The sequence below is a fragment of the Amphiura filiformis genome, chromosome 16, assembly GCF_039555335.1.
Source record: "Amphiura filiformis chromosome 16, Afil_fr2py, whole genome shotgun sequence".
NCBI classification, from domain to species: Eukaryota; Metazoa; Echinodermata; class Ophiuroidea; order Amphilepidida; family Amphiuridae; genus Amphiura; species Amphiura filiformis.
The window spans coordinates 26901637-26929251 of NC_092643.1; the positions used below are offsets into that span (position 1 = coordinate 26901637).

At 39.2% G+C, this 27615-nt stretch overlaps 1 protein-coding gene across 1 annotated transcript; it reads right to left on the reverse strand.

Moving 5' to 3' along the window:
- Positions 1 to 405: 405 nt before the first annotated feature.
- LOC140172530 (uncharacterized) lies at positions 406 to 27615 on the reverse strand. The gene is made up of 4 exons (XM_072195676.1): positions 27556 to 27615; positions 8968 to 9061; positions 3089 to 5935; positions 406 to 3051 (listed from the first exon to the last, which is right to left on the reverse strand). The coding sequence occupies exons 1-4, from the start codon at positions 27571 to 27573 to the stop codon at positions 800 to 802; spliced, it is 5211 nt and encodes a 1736-aa protein (XP_072051777.1). The 5' UTR covers positions 27574 to 27615; the 3' UTR covers positions 406 to 799.

The following is a 27615-nucleotide window of genomic DNA, read 5'->3' on the forward strand; positions in this document are numbered from 1 at the left end:
GATCACCTGTGTTGTTAACTGAAGCCTCCGAAACACATATCGCTTGAATTGCCAATTCTAAAAAATAACTCCAATTTCTGTGAAACTTGGCAAGGAGGTTCCTTTCATCAAGTAGTATTTGTACATGAAGTTAGACATTCAAATTATTTTAGGAACCCAATTAAAACTTAAAAAATATGTTTAAGGTTTGGAAATTTCCATTGTAAATGACACTTGATGTTAAAAATTTTCAAAACTGCAATTACAAACATAGCAAAACATGGTATAAAATTTAACTTATATCTGTTGACTTACTTTGGAATGGGATTTCACATGTATTCCAGCTTTCATGTCATAATTTTCTGAGGTTATGTAAAATACATTTTTCTTAGATTTTAACCAAAATGTTATGGAAATGTCAAATTTTTATTAGAAATCAAAAGGTTTAAGCCTTGAAACATTATTTTACTGGAATTTAAGTTGCTTCTATGCATGATTTCAGTAAACAGAAACATATTTAAGTGGTTTGAAATTTTGACCAAAAAAATCAAAAGTTACACCCTTTACCGTGAAAATGACCATATAGCATCACTGTGTAAACTATTGATGACAATTGACAATGACACAACTTCATTAAACGCAACAAATCTGAATATAAAATCATTTCACTTGGTCCAAAAGAACCTGTCAGACAACTGCAGGTTTTTTCTAATATTTTCCCAAAGTTTTGTTCCGCTTTCTTATTACCCGTAATATTACATGTACCTGCAACATTTAATTCATTTTGAGTTATGCCTGCAATGAAACAAAACAGATCAGGTCACATTTTATCCATATGTTTCTCTTTAAAATGTTGATTGATTGTACACCTTGAATAACCCTTAAAATCACACAGTTGACACTTCATCGTCTTTGCATCCTTTTTCTGATGTCGATACATCTTCTTTGGTTCTGCAGTGTGATAATCACAATGCCAACAACACAGTACTGTCCTTCCCGACTCCCTTAAAATCTGTCGGCTACACTGCAGAACAACATCGCCAAACTTGACCACTTGGTCACTGTTTAGTGCTGCTGTATTATTGGGAGCTGGTCCATTACTGCTGGCTGAAGACGGCGGTGTTGTTTCTTCAAGAGGGAGATATTTATCACTTGTGTTGCCTACAAAAAGTCTAGCTGGTAATGGTGTGCTGCCATTGTTACTGGACATGGGGGACGATGCGGAGGTAGGAGGGGAATTACGGGATGTCCCTGTTGGTGTATTCGCACTAGTGCTGTCCGAGTGCATGTTTGATGATGATGATGAACTGGTACTGGGATTAGTGTTTGATGACATGTTTAGATTTGTTTGTACTGTCAATGGTGCAGGCACTGATGGTGCAGACGAAACACAAGTAGCTGTGTTTGACATTTGTGTCGATGATGAGTGTGGCATCATGGAGTGGGGAACACGCTCCAAATGAGATGGCCCAAAGATGTCAGATGGTATTGCAGTATCTGGTGGTCTTTGATAGCTACTTGGACACTGTTGTTGCAGCAGACTTCCACTTGGAGTACTGCTTGGAGGTAAAGATAGTGGTCTGTTGACATTGGTGTCACCAGTGGGATGGGAGTTAAAACTAGCAGCAGCAGTGGGACTTGGGCTCGGTGGAAAAGGTAATGTATGACCAAAAGTTGACCCTGTTGATGAAAATCCAGGCGGTAAAATATGCCTAGTATTGGTGGGTGCTGGTGGAGAATGAGCATGCATTCCAGAACAACATGTATCTAAACGATCATCTGAAAATGTTCGAGCTAAATGTGAGCTCAAAATACTGTCCGCTAGGCTCGATGAGGACTGTAGATTTTGCATAGACTGGAAACGTGGACTGTACAATCCACTGTCATGAACATGACCGTAAGTACGTGGAGACATCAAACCTATATCAGGTGGCCGTGGGCTTGGTGCCGGCATATATAATGGTCTGTGCATGGAGGCATATGGAGAAGGCATAAACATATGATTATGCATGTGTGAGCCTGGTCTTGGCGGTGTCTGATGAGACGGTGGCGGTGGTGGTGGGGGCGGTGTCAATGGATGCTGTGGAAGATTATGTCTTGCAACTGAGTGGCCTGGGAGAGGCATGGCATGAAGACCACCAAGATTGGGAGAATTTCCATATAACATGGGATGCACTATTGGAAGACGTGGGATGGAATCAGAATGGATTATACCACCACTGCTTCCTCCATGACTAATGTGGTTGCTCACTGAGTGTGGAACACCCACGCCAGACTGGCTTCTTTCTGGTGAGATCATGCTGGAAGTGTAATTTGTTCTGTTATTGGAACTGCCAGCTTGCTCTGTGCTCAAAATCGGGTCTGTTACAGATCCTGTACGCCCAGACCTGCTATCTGACGAAGTCTGCAGGAGTTCCGAAGATCGTCTTGGTTGGGGCCTTGATGTTTTACTTGCTCGCCTGGTGATAACATCATTCATTGCTTGTCGTGTATTAGATGCAACATTGCTGTGAAGTGGAACGGACTGCACATGAAGATCACTTTCATCATTAATATTATCAGATAGAGGGGTTATAAATCTATCTGTATGCTGATGGCTTATTGAGTTGGCATTATATCTATCAGAGTCTGCCAATTGACTTGCACTTGAGGACCTTCCACGCAGTCCCAAACCACCATAAGCCCCAATCATACCAGATGTTGAACTTTCGTTGGTAGTCTGCCATGGTCTTGAGGTGGTATTTTTACCAGCTTGCATTGAGTTAAACCTTGAATTTTGCGCAGTTTCGAAATTTCTGTCTTCTATTGGAAATCCACGTCCCCATACTAGAGGCTGGCCTTTCTTGTCGGGAATGTAACTGCCGGATTTGTGCGCTATTACCGGAACCTTGTGTTGGATTGGGAGTGTAATTTCTTGAACCAGACTGCAAAGCTGATGTGTAATTGGTTTGCGAGGATGGTGGTGAGACACTAGTTGGTGGCTGAATCTGATTTTGAGAAGTAGTGACTGGTACACCATGAGGCCAGCGATGGCTTGTTGACGTCGGTCTAACAAACTCATTGCGTGAAGTCACACATACAACAGGTGGGCCATGTGGTTCTTCTTGACCTCTCATAGACGATGAGTATGCTTGTGGTTGAACATTAGTTGGTGGCTGACTTGACTGTGTGCTTGGAGTTTGTGCTGGAAATTGTTGGACCTGACCAGTTGATGACAAACTCTGCTGTGTCTGAGGCATTCTTGATGACATCTGTGGATATTGCTGCGAGTGTGTTTGTCTTTTAGCATCTGCACTTGAGTTACTCCTCATTCCACTTGACATTGAGTCACTCCTATTGGTTTCACCTCCCAAATTGCTCCCAACGCTGTTTGATATTGAGTTATTTATCATGTTTGTGGGGTTCCCACTACTCCTTGGAGCATTTGAGTTATTTATCATGTTTGTGGGGTTCCCACTACTCCTTGGAGCATTTGAATCACTTCTATTTGTAATTGGCACTTGTTGTATACCTACTGCAGTATGATCTGATTGCGGTGGTAGTCCTCTGACACTTCTTGAAGCAGGAGAAGTATCAACTACTTGATGTGGACTGTTCACATTGGTTCCAGAAGTGGGTTCTTTCTCTACAAGTCTCTGTTGATGCATGTGGTTAGATCCCGATCTTTGATTTGCAACACCAACATTTGCACCACTATTGTTAGGGACCGTCATAGGAGCTTCACCAGATCTTTGATTTGCAACACCAACGTTTGAGCCGCTATTGTTAGGGACTGTCATAGGAGCTTCACCACTATGTGGCATCATATTCCTTTGCCCAGACGACGTTGACACAGCTTGCCTTTGTTCTTGAGGTACACTACCTACAGAAGATCCGCTCGATTTTGACAACCTTGGGATCGCAACCTGCTGGGTCAAAGAAACTGTTCTTGGAGGAATAGCATGACTACTTGGGTTACTGACTGATGAGCAGCCTGTGTAAGCCATGGTAGAAGTTACTGCAGTGGTAGGCACTTGTGTTCTCTCTGTTCCTTGGATTCTACTTCGTAATCTTACGCTTTCATCTGCATTTCTTGCACTTGATAAATTGTGTGTTGTAGAGTTCGTGTTTTCAGCTCTAGGCCACCTTGCACTCAATTCAGGGCTTGCGTTAGTCATCAGTCGAGTCCTATTTGAAGTTTGTGACATAGCTGAATGATCATTGGGGCCAGATGGAATACTCATATTCTCACAGTTTGGTTGGTTATTAACAGAATGACCAACAGGTGTACCAACAGATGAGTTACTACTGTGTTGTCTTGAATCAGGTGCATTAGTTCTGTTTAACAGAGAAGTCCTTGATGGGGGTTGCGAGTTACCACCCAAGCTTCTTATTGGATCACTGGTATGTGATCCATGATCACTGATGTGTGATCCATGATCACTGGTGTGTGAACCATGATTGGTCCCAGTGATAGATGCTGGAACTCTAAGAGGGGTCTGTGACGGATCCTCCGAAGATAACATAGGATTTGAAGATCTGTGAAGAGCATTTCGAACACTTGGAGTATTCACTAGATTAGGCACTGTGGTTGTTGGCATTGTTGAGGATGTGGTATCTGTGTTATTTACACCTCCGAGAATACAACGAAGACTTTGATCGTTTGTTGCAGACCTCCCTTCAGGGTTATTATTTGTTGTCGTTGGAGTTGACATGGAAGTACTATGTTCCGGAACATTTGGCCTGCTAGTTATCACAGCTGTGTTGCACACAGGTCTAGAATTACTACTAAAAACAACATTTGTTGTTGACGCTACAGTTCTTGATATTGCTAAATCAGTTCTGGCACTTACGGTTGTAGACACGTTCACTCTGGTTGGCACTGGTTTATTGGACACAGTCACATGACTATGCCTTGACATCGGGCTGGGGGTCGATACTTGACTGGAAGTTGAGACTTGATTATGAGCCGACACCACCACCACGTGCCCAGAATTGGGATGATGTTGAGGACTTAACACCGTTGGGAGTACACCTGGTGTAAGCACAGCCCCGTGTATAGTCTGTAGCTTGATCTGCGGAAAGGCACTTGGATTGTTTGTTAGTTTTGGCTCAATTGATCTTAAACTAGGTACTGTGATTTGTAACACACCTGTGCTTGTTAATACCGCTGGAAGACTCAGTTTTACATTACCAGCATTGTCACTTTCGGTTTTAGGCACAAAACTGTCTACTGGTGGTGCACTTGGAACATGTGGTTGCGGACTGCTAACAGCTGTGGCACCAGTTGGAGCAGATCCCTTATAGATAGGACCGTTATAAAGTATGCTATACTTGTAACGGCTAGCTTTAGATTTATTAGATTCTTTAGAACAAGACGACAATGCTGGTTGTGATTTAGTCTTAGGAGTTATCTTAGCACTGTCAACCGATCTGCTTACATCTTCTTTATGAGCGGATTGTCCATCGGGCCGCATCCCATTCACATAATAGTCTCGACCTTCAATTACTGGCGGTGGAATTCTCACGCAGCAAGCCTGATACTGTCCTGTTGGACAATACCCGTGAGGCACAAAATGACCGACCGGGGTTGGCATTGCAAACGAAAAGGCTCCACCTGGAACGACAGATCCACTACATGGCACAAGTGGTGGTGGGTGCACAATAAATGGTGCATTTGGATACAGCTGCATGTTAGGTCCCATAAATATCATCGCTCCTTTTGTGGGCGACTCAGAGTCTACACAAGATACACTTTTGTCAATGTCACTTCCTTCTTTTACCGGCATTGCAGTCACTACAACTGACTGATGTTGGTCTTTCTTGAGGAATGGTTTGGGAGCTATGGGTTTGAACTTTTTACGACAGATGTCATCTAATGATTCCGATTTGTCTTCATCTTCACTCTCGTTGGAGACAGTTTTACGCTTGCTGCCAGTGAAGGAAAGCTTGCCTTCTGTTGAACTATTTAAATTTTCTGAAAATAAACAAAAAATAAAGAGAATTTAATGATAAGATTATCACTGAAATTCACTATGTGACTAGTCTTTTATACAAAGGTATTCAATACATATTTTTATCATCTGAATATGAGTTGAGTTTGAACTGGTGTGATAAAGTTGTTATATAATGTGTGAAAATATTCAGATATGTCAAAAAGTGAGTAAACAAAGAGCAGGCGATCTGATTGCCAGTCATTACCAAGATTGATTCACTAAGGTTGCAACAGGGCCAGCCCTCGAATTACGGATCTGAAGGGGCACGGCAACTTTTTTAGGGCAATTTGAAAATTGCCTTGGTTTTTCACCGAAAAGGCAAGGTAGCACGGCAGTTTGTAATATTTCAAGAGGGCATCATGGCAACTGTTGAAAATTTGAGAAGGGCACCAAGGCAATTTCTCAAAAGTGAAGAAAACACAAACAAACATAGATAAATGATTTTATAATGAAGGGGCAGGGCTGGGGCACCGACGGCAACTTCATTAGAGGGCACGGCAAGTGACTGCCTTGGGTAAAGGACATATTTTGAGGGCATTACGGCAGTGGGATGGGCACCCACGGCAAAATGCCATGGGTGCCGTGGGTTAATTCGAGGGCTGAACAGGGGTTGATTTAGGAAATAAAAGTTGCATGCACCACAGCAATTTTTCCTTGAATATGGGCTCAGCCCACAAGCTGAATATCACAAAATTTTGAATGCACAAGCAAAACTTTATATGCACAGAACCAATGTTGCATGCATCTGTGCATGTAAAAAACCCTCTAAATTTACGCCATGGGTTGCGATCTTAAGGGCTGGGGTATGAACGTTTGGACAGTATTTATTTTGGGACATTAGAGCACATCAGACATATCGAATTGCATTCTGAATACGAAGAATGTCATTCTGATCAGGGGTAGCACTAGGTTTTAAATCCAGGGGTTCTCAGAACCCCTGAACCCCCTGAAAGTGTTAAAAATATGCGCTCAAATCCTAAAATGAGGGGTTCTCTAGTCAAGTATTGAATGGCAATGAATGCCCGTTTCAATATATCAGTATCAGATTTTGTGATTTTGGTTATGTGTAAATAGTTTATGGCCTGGCAAAACGTGATCTCCCTTTCACGCCATGATTCTCGCTATTAAGGCAATGTCATGTAAGGATCGATCGTTATTTACGGCAGGGGTAATGGGCGCTTTGGAAAAAATATCGACAAAAAATTTCGCGTTCCCCTCCTGGTTCAACGAAAAATTTTGTGTTCCCCCCTCAGGCTCAAGACCCAAAAAAATTCGGATTTCCCCCCCAAAACGCCCATTACCCCCCTCTCGTAAATAACGATCACTCCCTAACCAACTATCTGGCTTTTAAAGAAAGTTCCCACGCAGTGTACTTGCTATAAAAGTGTTGCTTTATGCCATAAAAGTTCGCCAATTCCATAAAATGCAGTTCAACTTTGGCAAAGTGCAGAATTCAACAGCATTGCAAGTCACATGTGACGAGTGAAAAGCCATGATTTACTCAATAAAAAATGACATTTCATTGCTAATGAGTTCAAGTTTAGGCCAATTATCATGATATTTATTGAATTACTGGAGTATTTTGACTATAAAACATAATTCAAGGGCAAATTTTTGTCACCTTTTCCTTCTACGGCCTCAGATTTCACCGCTGGCATATCTCTACACACCACCCTTGAAGCATTCCTTACCGATCCCTAGAATTAGAAATTACCAACTCACGTGACGTGTCGTCCATTCAGTACTGCAATAAAACTCATCAGTGATTCTATACAATATCACAATCTGTGTTAAATTTCGCTGGAGGTGTGTATTTTATTTTTATTTTTAAATTATGTTACAATGCTACGGCGACTTCACTTCAACATTTATGTTATTGCATTTTATGTTACATAATTTCTGGACAGGTCGTAAATATTGGAGATCGAAGCTTTTATTTTTCTTTCACATGTTTTCATTTTTCATGCCGCATGAAAACCCCGAACTGGTATGCAAAAATGAATAGATGCGCTCAAACTTAAAAAAATGCGCGTGGCGCGCAACTTAGCGCGACCCCTGATTCTGATATCAAATAATTTTTGTTTTTTGAAATTGCAATTTAATACACATTTTATGGCAAATCATTAAAATTGATATTTTTGATATTTAACAGTACTCGGTAAACTTTATAAATCTGATGATTTATACTTAACGTATGTAGGTGGGATGAAATGCGACGATCAATTGAAAATTTTGACCTTTTCGTATTGAAGATATGGATTTTTTTTCCCAAAACACCAAAAATATTAGGTCTTTTGGGAAAAAATCTATATCTTCAATATGAAAGGTCAAAATTTTCAATTGACTGCTGGCTTTTCCTCCCTGCTACATTCACTTTAAGAATATATCATTAGATTTATATAATTTACTTCGAGGACTGTTAATGTTATATATCAAAAATTTGAAAAATATCAAATTTTTATAATTTGTCATAAAATTTGTATTATATTGTGATTTTCAAAAATGAAAATTATTTGATATAAGACATGCTTCGTATTCAGAATGCAATTCGATAGGTCTGAGGTGCTCTCATGTCCCACAAAAAATACTGTCGAAACGCAATAAACGCTCATTTTAGATCCCTTAAGCGGGGCAAACATTTGCAATAAATAGCGACATTAACCGGTGATGATGTTCATGCCATGATAAAATGTTAGTCCCATGGAAAGTAGGCCCACAGTTTCCAGTTCACCTCGGGGAAATATTTTGAATCATTTCCCTCTTGTACAGTCAAAATTTGTATACTGCGCTCCCATAAAAAATCCCATATTTGCCTTCCTTTATTTTATCAGTAAATACTGCAATTGTTTAGGAAAGGCACCAGGCAGACTTGGTTACTGTGGAACTGCAAGCTGTCAACGAAAGTAACTCAATTTTAAAATTGCTTCTTTTAGCCTGATTGGATCAGATCCTGTCACACATTGCAGTAATCTTCCCTACCCTCATGTCACCACCCCCACCCCCACCCCCATACCTTGTGTAGAATCCATGGTGACCTTATTACTGTCTGCTTTCCCCTCAAGTGACTTCTCTTTGGCTTGGGGTCCAGGTGGCTGTCCTGGTGGTTCCTGCAATAGCAAAATAATGAAAGAAAATATGCATGAAAATAAGCTATAATGTACGACATGTGGAATGCTAACGCAACCCCCAAAAGAAAACTCCACTTTACCTTCTACTTTCTAAAGCGGAGTTGGAAAAGAGCAAAGGAGAACAGAAGAACACCACACAGGAGACTGAAACGATGGGCATGGAAGGTTTATTAGAAAAACTGCAGAGAATATTTTGCAATCACTAGTGGGACTAGTGGGATGGTCTTGGTCTACGAGAGGTCTGCTGCAAAGGGTGTGACAAGTCGTACATTGGCGAGACAGGTCATCATTTTGGAGTTGGACTAAAAGAGCACAAGAAAGATGCGAAAAAAGTCGCAAACAGAAAATACACCAGAAAAAAATAGAACAGTATCAACTTCGGAATTTAACAAATCTGCCATAACTGACCATATTGCAATTGAAAACCATATAATCAATTGGTAGGAGCCTAAGCTACTTGAGAAAGACGGAACCAACAAACAAGACTGATCAGAGAAGCGATTTGATTAAAATTAGCCTCGATTCGAGGCTTCTGGGCTGGTGTTTTTTTTTCTTTCTATTTTTTCCTTTTTTTTTTTTTTTTTTTCTCGATTTATTTTTTATTCATGTGTCTTCATATCCTGTCCACCCACCTCTGATCTCAGTGATCTGCACATGATAATATCAGATTACTACCTCTCTTCGTTGTCATGGTTCTGAGAAAATAACCAGAGAAAATTGCTGATTCCAATCAGTTTTTATGTCTTACTCACAACACTGTAAAATTCTCAGTGTATTAGGCTCCTTCTAATTCTTTCTTGTCGCCCTCTAGATAAATTAAGCAAAAAAAAAAAAAAAAAAAAAGCGGGGGGGGGGGGGGGAAAAAAACACCATCCCAGAGCCCAGAAGCCTCGAACCAAGGCTAGATTAAAATGGGGACAAAACAGTCAATAAGGACATTGTAGCTACTCTCTAGACCCTGTATACGATGATACGATCCACTTAGCCTCCAAGGGATGCGAAAATCGCCGGAATGCAAATTAATATGTAACATTTTTTTACCAATTTAGATGTTATCAATTAAACTTTGTACTTTTCTGCTATGAAAGTGTGAAACAAGAATTGATGGTGAAGTTTGTCAGTTTAGCATACATTGTATTTTCAATTGATTATAATTATCATGTCGGACGGCATCTAGCTTACGTACGGAATTTGATAATTTTTCCATTATTACATCTGTAATAAATAGAGGTCAATACTTTTAAAGTACATACATGTATACACAGCATTCATACATGACCTTACATGTATCTTTATGGTCATGTGTCATATGGTGGGGCACATTTGCGTTACAAGCACTGATTTTGATCATTTGTCCTCCTTTTCACTTAAGAGCCAGTCTCCCTTATTATGTACCCAAATCAGGGGGGTTGTGATACAAAAAAAAATAGAATTTTCTCTAAAAAATAATTTTGGTACATATTAGCACCAACAACTCACATGTGAAATATGAGCGTGCACAGCGCCTCGTTCAGCTTGAAAAAATTCTTGAAATTTCAGCCTCTCTGAGCCTTACTTGCAAATGGTAAACTTTGGAGGTGCATAACATTGTGCGCCATCATCATCCCAACCTGCATTTTGCATTTTTTTATAGTACCAAATGGTTACATTACAAAACCAAGAAAAAAAAATTGGGATCTTGATGGCGCACAAAATCAGCAAATCCAATGATTTGATGAAAAGCGCCCTCGTGCAAACTTCAAAGCATCATAACGGGCTGCGCCATTAAGATCCCAAGTCCGAACAAGTTTGAAATTAAAGACCTCCATGGCAAGTTTAATTTTTCAGCAAAAATTTTTTGGGATTTCGTTGGCGCACAGAGTTAACAGAGGTCAAAGGTCAAAATTTCCTATTTTTGCACATTTTTGCAAGCCCGTATAATCCCGCGCCAACGTCACCTGACTCTCCGAATAGGATTTCATCAAAGAAGAGGTAATTCTCTGCAAGAACTGAAAAAATTAGCTTGGGATCTCTTGATCTTCATATTTTTCTGATTTTTTTGAAAATGGACTTAGCCTCATTTTGGAGGTCAATTTGACCTCTTTTTCCCACTCGCTGCACAATGTGGGCTTTTTACTGCATCACAAAAAGATGCGCCAACAAGGTCAAAGTTCATACTTCATACAAAATTAAACGATTTTTAGCCTAAAGTTGCCGAATTCAGCAACCTTTCACTCAAATGTTGCAAAATATTAAGTATTTTGACAAAAATTTTTTTTACTCTCACCAACTACCATGATGGAATCAGCATCATCTGAAATGCACTCACACAAGTTTATATGAGACATGTCTGGTGATCCCCATTGAAAAAAAAATTCGGCACAAAGTATGAACTTTGACCTCTATTGAATTAGTGCGCCCACATGATCCCGCTTTTTTTTTACTTGTTATTAGTTATACATAAGCCCCTTTATCCAATCATCCAAAAAGTAAGATGGGATCTTGTTGGCGCACATTTATATTGCAGGTCAAAGTTCCACTTTTGTGCTGCACATAGGCAAAATAATGCCAATTCGCCAACAAGATCCCACTTTTTTTTACTTGTTATCAGTTATACATAAGCCCCTTTATCCAATCATCCAAAAAGTAAGATGGGATCTTGTTGGCGCACATTTTTATTACGGGTCAAAGTTCCACTTTCGTGCTGCACATAGGCAAATATGCATCACTTTGGCACAAAGCTTGACCTTTGACCTCTTTTATATTAGTGTGCCCACATGATCCCAATTAGCTGTTGCTTGTGTTTTATCTACTGGTCGCCAAAGAAGCTAGACGATGACTAATAAAATTGGGATCTTGTTGGCGCATCTTTTTGTGATGCAGTAAAAAGCCCACATTGTGCAGCGAGTGGGAAAAAAGAGGTCAAATTGACCTCCAAAATGAGGCTAAGTCCATTTTCAAAAAAATCAGAAAAATATGAAGATCAGGAGATCCCAAGCTAATTTTTTTCAGTTCTTGCAGAGAACTTCTTCTTCTTTGATGAAATGCTATTCGAGAGTCAGGTGAAGTTGGCGCCAATAATACAGGTGTGCAAAATGTGCGAAAATAGGAAATTTTGACCTTTGACCTCTGTTAACTCTGTGCGCCAACGAAATCCCAAAAAATTTTTGCTGAAAAATTAAACTTGCCATGGAGGTCTTTAATTTCAAACTTGTTCGGACTTGGGATCTTGATGGCGCAGCCCGTTATGATGCTTTGAAGTTTGCACGAGGGCGCTTTTCATCAAATCATTTGATTTGCTGATTTTGTGCGCCATCAAGATCCCAATTTTTTTTCTTGGTTTTTGTAATGTAACCATTTGGTACTTTAAAAAAATGCAAAATGCAGGTTGGGACGATGATGGCGCACGATGTTATGCACCTCCAAAGTTTACCATTTGCAAGTAAGGCTCAGAGAGGCTGAAATTTCAAGAATTTTTTAAAGCTGAACGAGGGCGCTGTGCACGCTCATATTTTACATGTGAGTTGTTGGTGCTAATATGTACCAAAATTATTTTTTAGAGAAAATTCTATTTTTTTTTGTATCACAGATGGGTACATAATAAGGGAGATTGGCTCTTAAATTGTTACATGTCTAAAACTATACATCTCACACCAACAAAACTATACATTTTTGGAAAGCTTATGTCCCAAGGAATCCAACTATGCAAAAATGAAGTTCGTATACAGGGTGTGTTTACAAGAAAATATATAGGGTGGTATCATGAAAAAAATAAATTTTACTAGTAAATTCATAATTTATTGCATTTGCTACTGATATGGAATACCTCAAATGTAATCTAATTTCGTGGCAGGCAACACTATGAGCTTGAATAAAATTTATACTCTTGCTATGTTATGAATGACCAAAGTGGTGATACAGGGTGTGAAAATATACGTAACTTCACACACAAAATGTTGATTACATTTTTGAAAATATTTTCTTTAGAGTGTATCCTACATTTATTTTAACTGCATATTTGGATTCCTGGGGTAAAAAGCTTTCCAGAAATATATATACATTTCCTATCTTAGGGTGTATAATTCTCAAGATACAACAATTGAAAGCCAAAGAAAACGCATGTTGTGACTGAAAATCTTGACATTTGTGTGTAAGTGAATAGAAAAAATTGAGGTTCTTGTGACTTGCGGTTCTCAGTGAATACTTGTAAACATGAATAGATCAAATTAATAGCTGAATAAGAATAAGTAATGATCAAGCTTTCATTTGAGGTATGATTTGCAAGTGTAACGGTCATAATATTTCATGTTTTTGTCTTGTGTTGCCTTCCATACCCCATGTGTTTTTGTTTCCCATTTTGACCCTAACTACTTCCCATACCTAACATTACATCACCATCCTTGACCACTAACCTTGACCATTTCCTGTGCCTATCCCCCAAATTATGCTACCCTTGCAAGTTTGACCTGGTAACCATGGTAATCCCATCCCATAATATGTGCTTTTCCATGCAGTTTGGCCATGTGCTAGTCAGACCAGCACTGACCACCATCAAGTCAAGACCATGCTGGCCTCACCTCAGCTCTATACTCAATTGTCCATCTGATTGGTATAAAGAACTTGTATTGTCCATCTTTGTGTGTTTCAACTTGCGTGTCTATAAATAAAACCTGACTCTACAGAAGTATTTTCTTCAAGTTTATATTGTGTACGTATTCTTCGTCATCATTTTGTATTTTTAAATATACCCCCACGGCCAGTAGTCACACCCCAGCATCTTGGAACAAATATCTCATCTATCACATTGGCGCTTCAACGTGGGGCTTTGGATTTTGTGACTACGTGGCCAGGGTATATACCCACGAACTGGACTGATTTCTCAATAACTTGCAATCTCATCATCATGGCTCCAAAGTCTGTGCAGAGCATATTGGAACGTCTTCGACGGTTGGAGACTGAGGTGATTGATCTCCAGTGCAAATTATCAAAATGTACATGCCTGAAATCAGCAACTGATAACTCTTGTGTTCCAATATCTGTGTCCAAAGTCAAGTTACCAACTCTAACGCAAACACCAATTGCTACTGCTGTACAGGGTATAGTTAAGTGGTACAATGTAAAGAAGGGCTTTGGATATGCAACCACCACGGATACCAAGGAGGATGTTTTTATACATGTCTCAAAAATATCAAAGCCAAATCCTGCACACAAGCGGACTAGTCTAAAGCAGGGAGAACTTGTTGAATTTGACATTGTGGACACAAAACAAACCACTCTTGAAGCTGTACGTTTGTCGGGGCCTGGTGGTAAGCATGTTGAAGGTAGTGAATATGCCAGTAAGAACTCTCAACATTGTAAACCACAAGTCCAAATATCAAGTTCGAAGGTACCCCAGCCACCACTGCATTTAGACACTTATCATGCGCATGAAGAATGTTCACCCAATGGAACTGGACTTCTAAACGCTTCTGACCATGAAAGAAACAGCTCATCACCTTCATCTACTGCACGCCCAGACTCCATGAACTTGACACACGATCCACCACCTTCTCCTATTGTGAAACAATCAACTGTAAGACCAAGATTGCATCATTTTGTTGATATGGACAGAACAGTAAATACACTAAAATTAATCTTACAGACTCAATTCCAGTACCAACCATATGGAAACAACTAACTAGTTTATTCTGATATCGATCTCATAAATGACATTAACTGTTAATTTAATACATGTTATTTGGAACTCTACATCCTGCTATATCTGCAGACTTGACTGGACTGAAGAATAGTTTATTTATTGCATGTTACATAATTGTTTACCTGTTTATGTTTCACTCTGAGGTATGGTAAGAAATGTAAAGTATTCATGACAGTTTTACAAAGTCAGTTTCATAGTTTGGACCGTGCAACAAAATATTTTTGATCATGACAATGAACTTTGAAAGTGTTTGAATTTTAAAAATATGTGTTATGATCGTTGCGCTGAATTGTGATAAATTTAACTAAGGTACAGTTTAGAAAAAAAATCTTAAGCTTTTTGAAACAATTTTGGCTCACCCGTTTTTTAAAGAGGTTTTAGCTACTGTTCTTTATGATTTGTTTAGAAATTTGTGATGTGATTTGTTTGGTTTGATATCATGTCCATGTTTTCCGTAAATGCTTTCGTTTTGACAAATGTCGTGGACAACATTTTTTTCAAACAGGGAAGTGTGTATAAACTGGTATGAGAACCCCGCCCGTTATTTACATTTTGTGTTTATGATGTGATATGGTATATTCAAAGTATATTTTACCTGTTTTAAGGTATTTGGTATCATAGAAAAATTGATACTTTGTGTTTTGTGTTGATTGTATTTGCCATGGATGTCGTAGGAAAAACGGGCATCCTGGTATTTGTGTTTATGTATTATGCATTGATATCGTAGGAAAAAAACGGATATCATGCTCTTTTTGTATGTTTCAGCAGCATAGTAACTTTAAAGGCTTTGTTGTAGACATGGATCTGGTAGGAAAAACGCAGATCATAGTCGCGAAACATGTTCAGGCTTTTGTTATTGTTGAATAGTTTGGAGATTGCACAAAACTGCAATCTCGTATCTAGACAAATTTAATTCTCAAAACATTCCTGAGCGAGATTGGTATTGATTACTGAACTCATGTTATGTCATTGTTGTTTTGTTTCTTTTACCAAGATTTTCAAAAAGTACTTTAATGAATGCTTGCAATTTCTGTTTTGTTTTATGCTCTAAAATTTGTGTGTACCATGTCACAAAATTATTATATCATAGTAAATTCCGAGGACGTAATTTCTCAAAGCGGAGGTGAATGTAACGGTCATAATATTTCATGTTTTTGTCTTGTGTTGCCTTCCATACCCATGTGTTTTTGTTTCCCATTTTGACCCTAACTACTTCCCATACCTAACATTACATCACCATCCTTGACCACTAACCTTGACCATTTCCTGTGCCTATCCCCCAAATTATGCTACCCTTGCAAGTTTGACCTGGTAACCATGGTAATCCCATCCCATAATATGTGCTTTTCCATGCAGTTTGGCCATGTGCTAGTCAGACCAGCACTGACCACCATCAAGTCAAGACCATGCTGGCCTCACCTCAGCTCTATACTCAATTGTCCATCTGATTGGTATAAAGAACTTGTATTGTCCATCTTTGTGTGTTTCAACTTGCGTGTCTATAAATAAAACCTGACTCTACAGAAGTATTTTCTTCAAGTTTATATTGTGTACGTATTCTTCGTCATCATTTTGTATTTTTAAATATACCCCCACGGCCAGTAGTCACACCCCAGCATCTTGGAACAAATATCTCATCTATCACACAAGTATAGCACACAATTTGGCAATGATATAATTTAAAATTCATAAAGATGCCATGTCTCCCATAGAGAATGCACATACTCCTCCACCGCTTATCCACCAGGTTTATCTTTGTTATCATTTTGGTATTTTTCACTAATTAAACAAATTGGCATTCCAAATTGAGAAACATATTTGAAAATTAGAATAATCAGGCTGTATAATGAGCCCAAACTTGATGCAATTGGACCAAGAATAGCCCTGTGAGAACAAGTTGAATCAGAAAGAGGCGAGAAAAATGTAATGTCACCAGGTATTTTGGGGTCCCACCATAAGACACATGACCTTATAATGCAGAATATTAAATTTTGAGAAGTTGCCAAAAAAGTCAACATTTCATTCCGTCCGACATGATGCATTCCATCCGACATGGCCCATTTTTGAGATGTTGCTGTTTCCATGACAATGATTGATGATAAAGATTGTATGATAAATTTAATTTATGAATGTTCCTTTGTTTATTTGGCAGTGACTTTATAAGATATTGTTGTAACTTTCGATAGAATATCAATTTGAGTCAAGAGCCTGGGAACCCCATTTCTATCGATACCGTCCGACATGGTCACTTTTTCCCGTCCTGCGCAAAGCCATCAAAGATTTTTCAGACAATACTGCCATAGCATGATAGCTATGTATCATATCCATACCCATGTAAAATAAAACCAGTCCAGTACTACTGGAACAAAAATGACAGCCATGCTATCAAATTTCATCCGATATGTTTACGACAATTTTGAAACAGGCCCATCAACATCTAAGCAGAACACATCATGTCATCAAGTCCTTTGCCAAATGACTGGCAAGCCTGGCATTTACCTACCTCATCAGAATAACAGAGAGCATACCAAATATAAGCAACATTTTATATCGTACTGTCTTGTCTCTAGTTGAGAGTAACGTCATGTTGGTTTTCTTGGCAACTTCGAATTGAGTGCGTTTACGTGGTAGCTTTGCCGGTGTATGGAAAAATCACTCTTTGACACTTGTGTACATTGTACATTTACTACCCGTGGCAATAAGGTTAGGAATCTTGTCACACACTGTGAAATCCAAGATGGCTTTACTCAAGTCTCAATTCAACTTCAGATGAAATTTGGGTGTGTAAAACACTCCCTACACAGCTGGCTGCCAATTGGCCTAGATGGTACTTTTCAGAGTCATTGTGTGCAGTCTGTAACTTACAAGGAATCAATAAATCTGAATAATTCAGTCCCAGAACAATATTCATGTACATTATTGCATTATTTGCTCAAGTTGCTGACAGGATCCCCAGCCCCGGGCAGACTCCATGAAAACAATTAGGACAGACTGTCATCTGGAGTTGAACCTTATTTCATCACAGTCGGCAACCTGGTTGAACATGGTGACCAGGGCATAATATAACCGGTATCACATCACATTTTGCTACACAATCTAGCCAAATTGCTATGCAATCACACAAACATATATGGCCATGCGTTTTGAACTGAACACCCAAAAAGGGTGGTGGTGTCACACTTTTCGCCATGATCGTTTTGTTTTTTGAGCATATCTTTGAAAGTAAAGAAGCTATGGCAATAAATTTGGTACCAAATGAAAGCTAATATATTAATGATGAACTATGGAAAGTTACATGAAGGTATCTTGAACAGAAGCAGAATGTCATTCAATCCAATGACCCAAGTCAGGGGTGGTGGAGGCAGCGGCTCACTATGTACAAACTCAATGGGGAAATTACATTTTTGGTGCCTCGCAGTGCAAAAATGTTGAAATTTTCTTTAAAAACTAGTGTAGGCCCCTATATCAATAAATTTGGTATCAAAAGAAAGCTGACATTGTTATATTATCTGAACTTTTATTCTGTAAAATAGTTGAAACAATAAACTGCCTTGAGCTAATGATAGGGGCATGTGCTTTGAACTTGACATCTAAAATGGGTGACTGAGTGGCATCACATTTTTCATTGGAATGTATCATTGGAATAATAATAGATTTGATAGTAAATTTGGTATCAAATGACAGCTAAAATACCATTATTAATTGTGGAAAGGTGTCAGTAAGCTATCTTGAACATCTATAGAATGGGACTCAATCCAATTGGCCAAGGCAAGGGTGGTGGAGGTAGCGGGCACTCTGCACAAAACTGTAAGCCAAGTTTTCATTTTGGGAGCCTCGTAGTCGGTGTGCAAATATGTTGCTATTTTCCTTAAAAATGAGTGTTTATCAATAAATTTGGTATCAAAAGAAAGCTGACATTATTATCCACACTTTTATTTTGTACAAAGTTAAAATAGTTAGCTGCTTTAGGGTATATGATAGGCCAATGTCCTCCAAGACAATAAGAAAAATCAATTCTATTTTGGTCACTTTTTGAAGGGTTGTATCATTTTACCAAAGTGATACATTTATATATTGCAGGAAAGCCCTTACTCTGATCTATTAGAAAATGACATAAAATAAGATGCAGGGGTAACACAGAAGTGTTAGTGACATTATACCCCTGTACCACTGTCAGTTGATGTTTTGTCTCATTCACATATATGTAGCATTTGAACCTTACATCTGACAGTGTTTCTGAGTCTCTTGTTGGATTCCTTGTTCAATTTCCTTTCAGAAAATGTATACTTTTACATGCTGGGGGGTATGGTTTGAAAAATATGGGCATTTGAAGGTGAAAGAGTGTCGCGAATTTCAAAAATCAGTGTGTGACAAAAAGTCGGCGAGGTTAAAACGCATGGCCACATGCTAAACATTATTGCTATACAAATAACTAATTGCTAATAAAATTTTGTCACAATTTTGCTACGCACAATTCTGACACTAAATTATGCCCTGAGGGCAATGGAGGGGTGAAAAGTTGCAAGGAAATTTGTGAAAGAAATCATAAGGTTACTAAGGTACCGTATCGGTATTTTGAAACATGCAATGTCACAAAATCATTAATTTTCGTCGGCTTCGGGGGAATTTCCCCAAGTCGCCATCTGAAAATAACTGATAACTACAGACAGTACCACATCTGACATGCATGGGATTTGTGGGTAAATATAGCCTCATCTTTCCGATGCAAATGGATAAAAAACAGTGCCCAACGAGATGAGATTGCTGTGGATGAATTTAGAATATGAAGCGGAAGGCCCTTACATGCTTGGCATGACACTCTGTACGAATGAGCAGTTACAGCAAAATGGCGGTGCACATGCACCCCTAGTTAATCTGCAAGCAACTTAGCAGTGTGCACATCAATTTTAATACAACTTTACAAGTGAGCAAACTCTAGGGCAGATCCAGGACTGCTTACCCCCGGGGTGCTTTAAAAAAAATCGTAAATGTAAAAAATGTGCGCGAAGCGGGCATCGCGTCGCGCTTGGGTGGATTTTCACCCCCTCAGAAGTAAAAAACTTTTGCAAAATGAAGACCTAATTGAAGCGATTTTTTGGACCATTTTGTAACTATTAATGTGTAAAATTTTAGTTTGAAAAAGCCGAAAATTTGTGAAATGACGGGGAGTGAGCCTTTTCGTGACAAGTTTTCCCTATAATTGTTGTATGCCTATGAATTGTTTTAAACATAAATTGGCAAATGTTGAAAGCAGAAGCTAAAATGGCTACTTGTTTATGCACTACGCAGGGGGGTGTCTGAGGGGGGATGTGCCCCTCTCATAAGTAAGAAACTTTTGCAAAATGAAGACCTAATTGAAGCGATTTTTGGACCATTTTGTAACTATTAATGTGTAAAATTTTAGTTTGAAAAAGCCGAAAATTTGTGAAATGACGGGGAGTGAGCCTTTTCGTGACAAGTTTTCCCTATAATTGTTGTATGCCTATGAATTGTTTTAAACATAAATTGGCAAATGTTGAAAGCAGAAGCTAAAATGGCTACTTGTTTATGCACTACGCAGGGGGGTGTCTGAGGGGGGATGTGCCTATACTCAATTACGTGCAATTTAACCTTTTCTCTCCTCCTTTTCGCCTTTTCCCTTTTCTTTTCTCCTTTTTAAAATCTCTTTTCCCCTTTCTTTTTCTTCTCTCATTTCGTATTTTTTTGGGAGGAGGGCCCGCTCTCCCTAAACTGCGCCTTCTGTAAAGTTAGGGGCCTAGGGTGTTGGAAGGGGGTAGCGTCCCCTTGCCTAGGGAAATTGTGCATTTCTGAACTCAATTCGCGCGATTTGGTGCATACTTTTTCCTTCTTTTCTTTCTTTCTTTCTCTCTTTCTTCCTTTCTTTCTTTTCTCTCTCAATTTTTTTTTGCGATTCTTACCCCGGGGTGCTGCAGCCACCAAAGCACCCCCCTGGATCTGCGCTTGAGCAAACTGGGATTTTTGAAAAATCATGAATAAAAAGCAAAATACATATCATAAATTATCTGATGTTTAAAGTTGAAATCAAATACTTTTTAAAATGTTGCCAAATTCGCTAATGCCACTCTATACACTGCGATCGCCCTATCATAGCGAGCGCTTATCCCCACCCAGACTCTGCAATTGTGAATTGACCATAATTATTCATGAATCATGAATTTTCGGCAACATTGACTAGTCTAGTGGCAGTGTTTGGACTCATGTCATAGGAGTACATACGTACATGGCCATGGGCAATGGGCATATGTACATGGGATTCATGGACATGGGCAAGGATATTACGGATATAGGTAAGAAGACTTCTTGTGTCCCACACGGTACCATTGTCAGGCATGCCAGAGCATGTAGTGCCGTACTATTACGCTGTCTTTCCTATTCGGCGAGGATGACAATTTTGACCTAATCGTCTGTTTACAAACAGAGAGGTAGACAACTGACCGTTCCGCTTGTCCAAACACTCAAGTATCAGAAGGATGGTCCGATCCACAACAATAGCGTGATTCACGTAACATCATCATGAATGGATTAAAAAGCTGTCAAGTAGAGCCATGTGCTTCTTTTGTCCAATTTGCCATCAAGATTTCATATGGAAACAGTTCAGACCCAGAACACGATCATGTCAGAAATTAATATTTTGTTCTGGGAATGATTATTCGGACTACCAGAGGCAGAGCATGAGAGTCGGGCAAGTGATTTATTTGATATACAATTCTCTCGGTCGGGCCACGTCACATCCATTCATCTAGCCCGAGGTACTCACACCTCCGTCACTACAATTTCCACTGTCCGTACAAAGGTCTGAGATGTCTACCTTAAACCTTTCCAGGGTACACATAAAATACCACTTTTTCTCATAAATACCACTTCCTACCATTCCTCACATGAAGATGAGACTTAAACAAAACAAATTTGGTGCATCTTCGTAAATTTTGAGTCCATTTGAGGATGTAAAAGATCAGACTTGTGACTGTTATCGTCGCCCTGTTTTGAATTCTTCCTATAAATAGATGCCGTCAGTGTGACGTCATCACCGCGACATGAGTTCAGGGTGCCCTGTTTCTACGTACATGTACGTACGGCATTCATGGCCCTATGGTGAGGAAGGAACAACTAGGTACCGGTACCGGGTAGGTAGAATCATAAAATTTTGAACTTCACAGAATATCTCCTTCAAAATGCAATTAAATGAAAGATGGCAAATTTCTTTAAAAAATGATGGTTCAACCATGTCTGCACGTTAAATAATTACAAAGTTATGACCAAAAGTATGTCGCCTTTTTATTGCCAAAATTTGCATTGGCAATTGCAAATTTTTGGATCACAAAAAGTTTGTTCACCTCCTAATCATGGCTTGCCATATACGGGGCCATATAGCATGATTTGACATTTTCCCATTGAAACCTGTGCTACATTTTAAACAATTTTAGCTAAAATGCGCTTTGCTTTAATGTCCAGTTGCTTGTGTGTGGTTATTTAGGCATCTGTGAATACACCCTGATATAGGTGACCCCGGCCATCCGGGTACTTATTTTACATGACGCTACAGTGCCTACACTTACGCTTTTCAACCCACAATAGACCGTGGAGCTGTGCGACTAGTTGAAGGCTTGTAGCAGAGGCTAATTCAGTCTGTTTACATTTTGTTTTAACTCGAATCGAGCTAATTTCTGGGCCAATTTCGGTAAAATAAAGGTTAAATACTTGGCGAAAATTGCATTTTATGTGAAGCTGAACACATGAACATGTAGAGGAGAGTCTTTATTTTTTTTGTTGGCTGGAGGCCCCATGTCAAGAAGTTATAGAAATGGTAGTATTTTGGCCGATTTGAAAAGGGACAAACCACAGAAAACTACAAATTTGACTTCCGAATCGGATTTGTTGTCAACGGAGGTCAACGGCTTGTGACGTCACTCCGGGGTCACCTACAAAATGTATAAGAGATTTTACAACATGGGATTCATAAAGGATTAAAATGAATGTTGAATTTTCCCCCATACATTTACAGTTACACAGTAAAGTACACTGCCAAATTTTGCTCACATGGCATGCCATGATGATACATTTTAGTATGCTATAAAGGACTCCCTCTATAATCAATGATGTGAATCTACCTAGGGCCATGATGTTTCGGGCTACCATTCATCATGATTCATGCATTGGAGTGAAAACAACTTATCGCATATTTTTATTTGCAGAGAGTCGAACCTGGCACAATAGTGTGATAGCTTGTGATAAGTTCAGTAATGCGAATGTTGTTTTCACTCCAGTGCTATTGGTAAGCCGATTCATACCCGGAAGTCCGACCGACAGAATACAATTACAAACTACAATCACATCAGCCATGTACATTAGCTCGAGAGATACTCTAGCTAAAATACAGGTTTACATTTACTATCTTACATTATCTTGCTGAATTTCGGCTAGAGCGCCAGACGACAAGCTTCCGGGTTTTTTTGGAGAACAATACTGTTACGTAAGATGAAGAAGAAACCCGCCTCGGAGCCCGCCCTACTCATTATTTCATTGTACTTATTGCAATTTGCCTCCACACCAGTGTACAAATTAAGTGGTAATCCGGTAGTCCTGACTACCAGATTTGCCGACGGATAACCAGAAATTCACTGCAGGTTATCCGTCGGACAACCACACTTTTTTCACCTTCATGCAGTATAAAAATGATTTAGTCCCGAAAACTTAGATTTTAGAATCTTATGAGTGGATTTTGTACATTGATTTGTGTCTTTTCTTTAATTTTGAGTACCGTACTTAAGTTATTAGTAGTTATGATATTTTATTAAATCCCAATTTTGGCGGATATACAGGCTGAGTCAAAAAGAAGTAAACTCATGTTTGAGGGGCTGCAACTCGAGATCTGCAAAAAATCTGCTAAAAATAAAAATACCACTGGAAAGAGCAAATTCTATACGTCTAAATAAAAAAAAGAATTGTTGAAATTACTCACAGCAAACTAAAGTTATACTCATTTGAATACAACCACCCATTTTCGTAGCTGCACACGGCTGATTGATTTTCATCCATTTCAATCTCGACGAATCAGCAAAGTGCTAACATGATTTATTGTTGAAAAGACAACTTTTGCTTTTAATTAATATTCAACAAAGTCCATTACGGTACTATAGTTTGTAGGGATACCAATTCAAGTCTTTACGAACGATCCAGCAGAAGCTTGATTGGGGAATGTTGGGTAAAGGATTGAGCTGTTCTTTGGTCTTGCTGGTAACGCATGTCTAACTCTAGCAATGGTCACTTGTGATCTAGCAGTTCGTGGCCTGCCTGAAGCTTCCGGCTGTCCCATGCACATTGAGCTTGTTCACATTTTTATATACTGCTACCTTACATGAAACCCGGTTAGCTGTAGAAAATTGGAGACGAAAAAGACGCTGAACTTCAGTGGGACTCTTAGTTTCATGATACTTCGTGTCGACAGAAATGTGCGCTCCCGTGCGGTAAATTGTGGTGCCATGTTGTCATTTGGCCCGTTTTATTATAACGTAGTGCAATGAGGTAAAATTCATATTGAAAAGAGCCCTTTAACATGTAGGAATTATTGATCGAAACCACACCTGCCACAGAACTTTATTTGCATTTGAATATCACGCCTTACCAATCAATATAACAGGTATGCCCCTACTTGGGAAGTGAAACCGTGTGCAGCTACAAAAATGGGTGGTTGTATTCAAATGAGTATAACTCGAGTTTGCTGTCTGCAATTGCAACAATTCCTTTTTTATTTAGACGTGTAGAATTTGCTCTTTCTAGTGGTATTTTCATTTTTAGCAGATTCCTTGCAGATCTTGAGTTACAGCCCCTCAAACATGAGTTTACTTCTTTTTGACTCAGCCTGTATACGGATTACCAAAAACTCTGGCGGATAACCAGATTTCTTTTTCTTAATTTGTACACTGCTCCAGCTCCACACATTACGTAATCAACACTTGAGCTTTTGTGAGGATTAGTGAGTGGATAAGAAATTGACAGCGGAGGATACGAAGGACACGCCGATTGTTAGTTGCCAATCATAAATTGCCGCAACGTTTTAATATTTTACTGCATGGCATTCCGCAAGCACCAAGACAAATTATGCCGTATTTTTCCAAAGATCATCTCATATGAAGTACATTGTAAGCTGAATGCGATCTGTACTTCTGTAACATTCCGATCGCTTTTGATCACCTATTATCGGCGAATTTGCTTGAAAACATGTGAGTTCATGTTGTGTAAACATAATTAGCATAGACACAAATGAAATTACGATGCAATACAATGCAATTTGAATGCGCAGCAGATCTATAGAAATAAGGCTGCCCGGTTTTATGCAGAATTAGACCATGTCTAGCGTCTGAATGATGTATGTAGGTATGCTAGGTGAAAAGTTCTTCTTCTTCTTCTTCTTGGTACAGTTCAACACCCCTAGTGGGGAATGCGAACCGGAAAATGGTGTGCGCTTAATGGTTGAGCTATTGGAGATTTGTTACTTGTGCTTTGAACTGCTTGGGTTCTTCAATGCTGACGATTGACTCAGGCAAACTATTCCACTCCTTTAGTGTTCTAGGTATGAAGGAGTTCTTGAAGCAGTCCTTTTTTGTTGACAGTTCTATGAATGATTTGCTGTGGGTACGGCGAGTAGGACGCGTGACCGGGCGTAGTAGTGTTCGGATAGGGATGGACAGGTAACCCTGATATGATTTCTGGAATGTTGAAAGTCTAGCTATCTTGCGTCTTTGTTGAAGTGTCGACCAGTTTGAGTTCTTAAGCATTTCTGTGACACTTGCTCTCCTGTCGTAGTTGTGTTTGACAAAACGGATGGCTCGTCTCTGCACTGCTTCCAGTTGGTAAATTTGGTCGGAAGTGTAGGGATCCCATACCGCCGAGCTGTATTCCAATGATGGTCTTACTAATGACTGATAGGCTAGTTGCTTGATGTCTTCTGTACATGAGTGTAAGTTCCTTTTTACAAAACCCAGAGCCCTGTTACTTTTTGCTGCTATATTAATATTATTAATATGTTTGTTCCATTTTAGATCATTGGATATCTCTACTCCAAGGTACATGTATGAGTGTGAGTTTGTTTCCTGGAGGATGGTGTTTGCAAGTGAGTAACTGTGTTTTTAGGGTTATGTGAATGAGTCATTTTAAGCACAAAGCATTTCTCTGGGTTAAACTTCATCTGCCACTTCTTTTCCCACTCTGATAACCGGTCAAGGTCTGTCTGCAGTTCGTCAGCGTCAAAGTCGTTCGTAATTGTCCGGTAAATAACACAGTCGTCGGCGAATAGTCGAACCGTGGAGGTGAACCGTGAACAGTTGTTTTAAATTTCTATGTAAATATGCATTGACATTGTCGGCGAATTTGGCTGACTAGCAAATGTGTTAACTAAGATTTGCCGGGGTATGTCACGTCATAGACACAGACTTTAAGGTACATATTTCGAGCCCGGTGGGGTCACTCCCTGGCAGGGGGGACGCATAGGACCGTTACCACAAGTACAAATTACCCCCTTTTGCAGTCGATTTCAAGGACAAATCATGAAATTTTACCCCTTTTTACTCCAAAACAAGGACAAAATGGTACTCTGAAACACCCCTATTTTTTAGATTCCGAGGACACATTTGCAATTTTGACCCTATTTCAACATTTCAAAGAAGGGATTTTAGGCCTATGAATGTTTTTTTTTTTTCAGTAATTAACAAGGGCATCACAGAATTCAAGTAGTACCCTTGCATATAAATCAGAACCGAGAACAATATTGATCACAGGATGAGTACAAAGTAGGAAACCAAATTTATTCCTGTGATTTTTTATCTGGCCACGGATCAGGAGAAAATAATAAGAACCCTTTTTCAATTTCGCAGACATTTGTGCAATAAAACACCCTATTTTTTCCAATTTCACGGACAATTTTGTCCATGGACATGCCCTAAAAATGACCCCTTTTCCTTGATTTTGGTAACGATCGTGCGGTCAGTATTGCAAGTTGAGTGACCCCACCGGGATTTCGAGGTGCATAACAAACACCAAATTGGTGTCATAACAAACACCAAATTGGTGTCGATGACCTGACATGCATGCATTCTTTTGTCAAGAGTTCACTGGTCTTTCAATTTGTGCCGAGTGTCCGACCTTGGCAGACTTGACTATGCTTCAGTGGTCATGAAAGGATTCAATAGATAACCTCTGCCCCACTAATCCCCAGCTATTGTCTGAAATTGCACCTTGGAAGATATATTATAACAACTCAGTCCCTCAAATGATAGTCATATAACGACCAAAAGATAAATGACTGACTATCATTGAGGACTGTGAATTGTGATTTGTGTCTGAGTTCCGCAGTCTAGTCACGTCACTGGCCTGCAAATTCATGCAGTGCTTGTAAACATACATTGACATATATTTGTGTGTAGTTTGTGTACTCATGATACTGCATTGAAATTCATGCATGTATGAATCAATAAATGCCAATGCTATGCTGTCACTGTTCCCGGTCACTGTCACATCAATGCATGATGCTGAGTGAACATTGCCATTCATGCATTGCTTTGCTAATGGCAATGCTTGTTTATTTTTGGCTGTTCACTTTTCCGATTCGTACAAAAAAGTTCACTAATTGGTTTCATGTTCAGAATATTCAAATGTGAATCAAGAGGTCTTAGACTCTAATATGAATGTTAAAGTTCAATCCTCTTGTCAGGTTTATGCAAAACAATTTCTAAAAATTGAAGGAAAGTGTAATAAAATTTGCCACAAACTTGAAACTTACCGATAGATTGGTAGCCATTTTGCATAATTTGCTACGGACAAGTGATGGCGCTGTAAAATC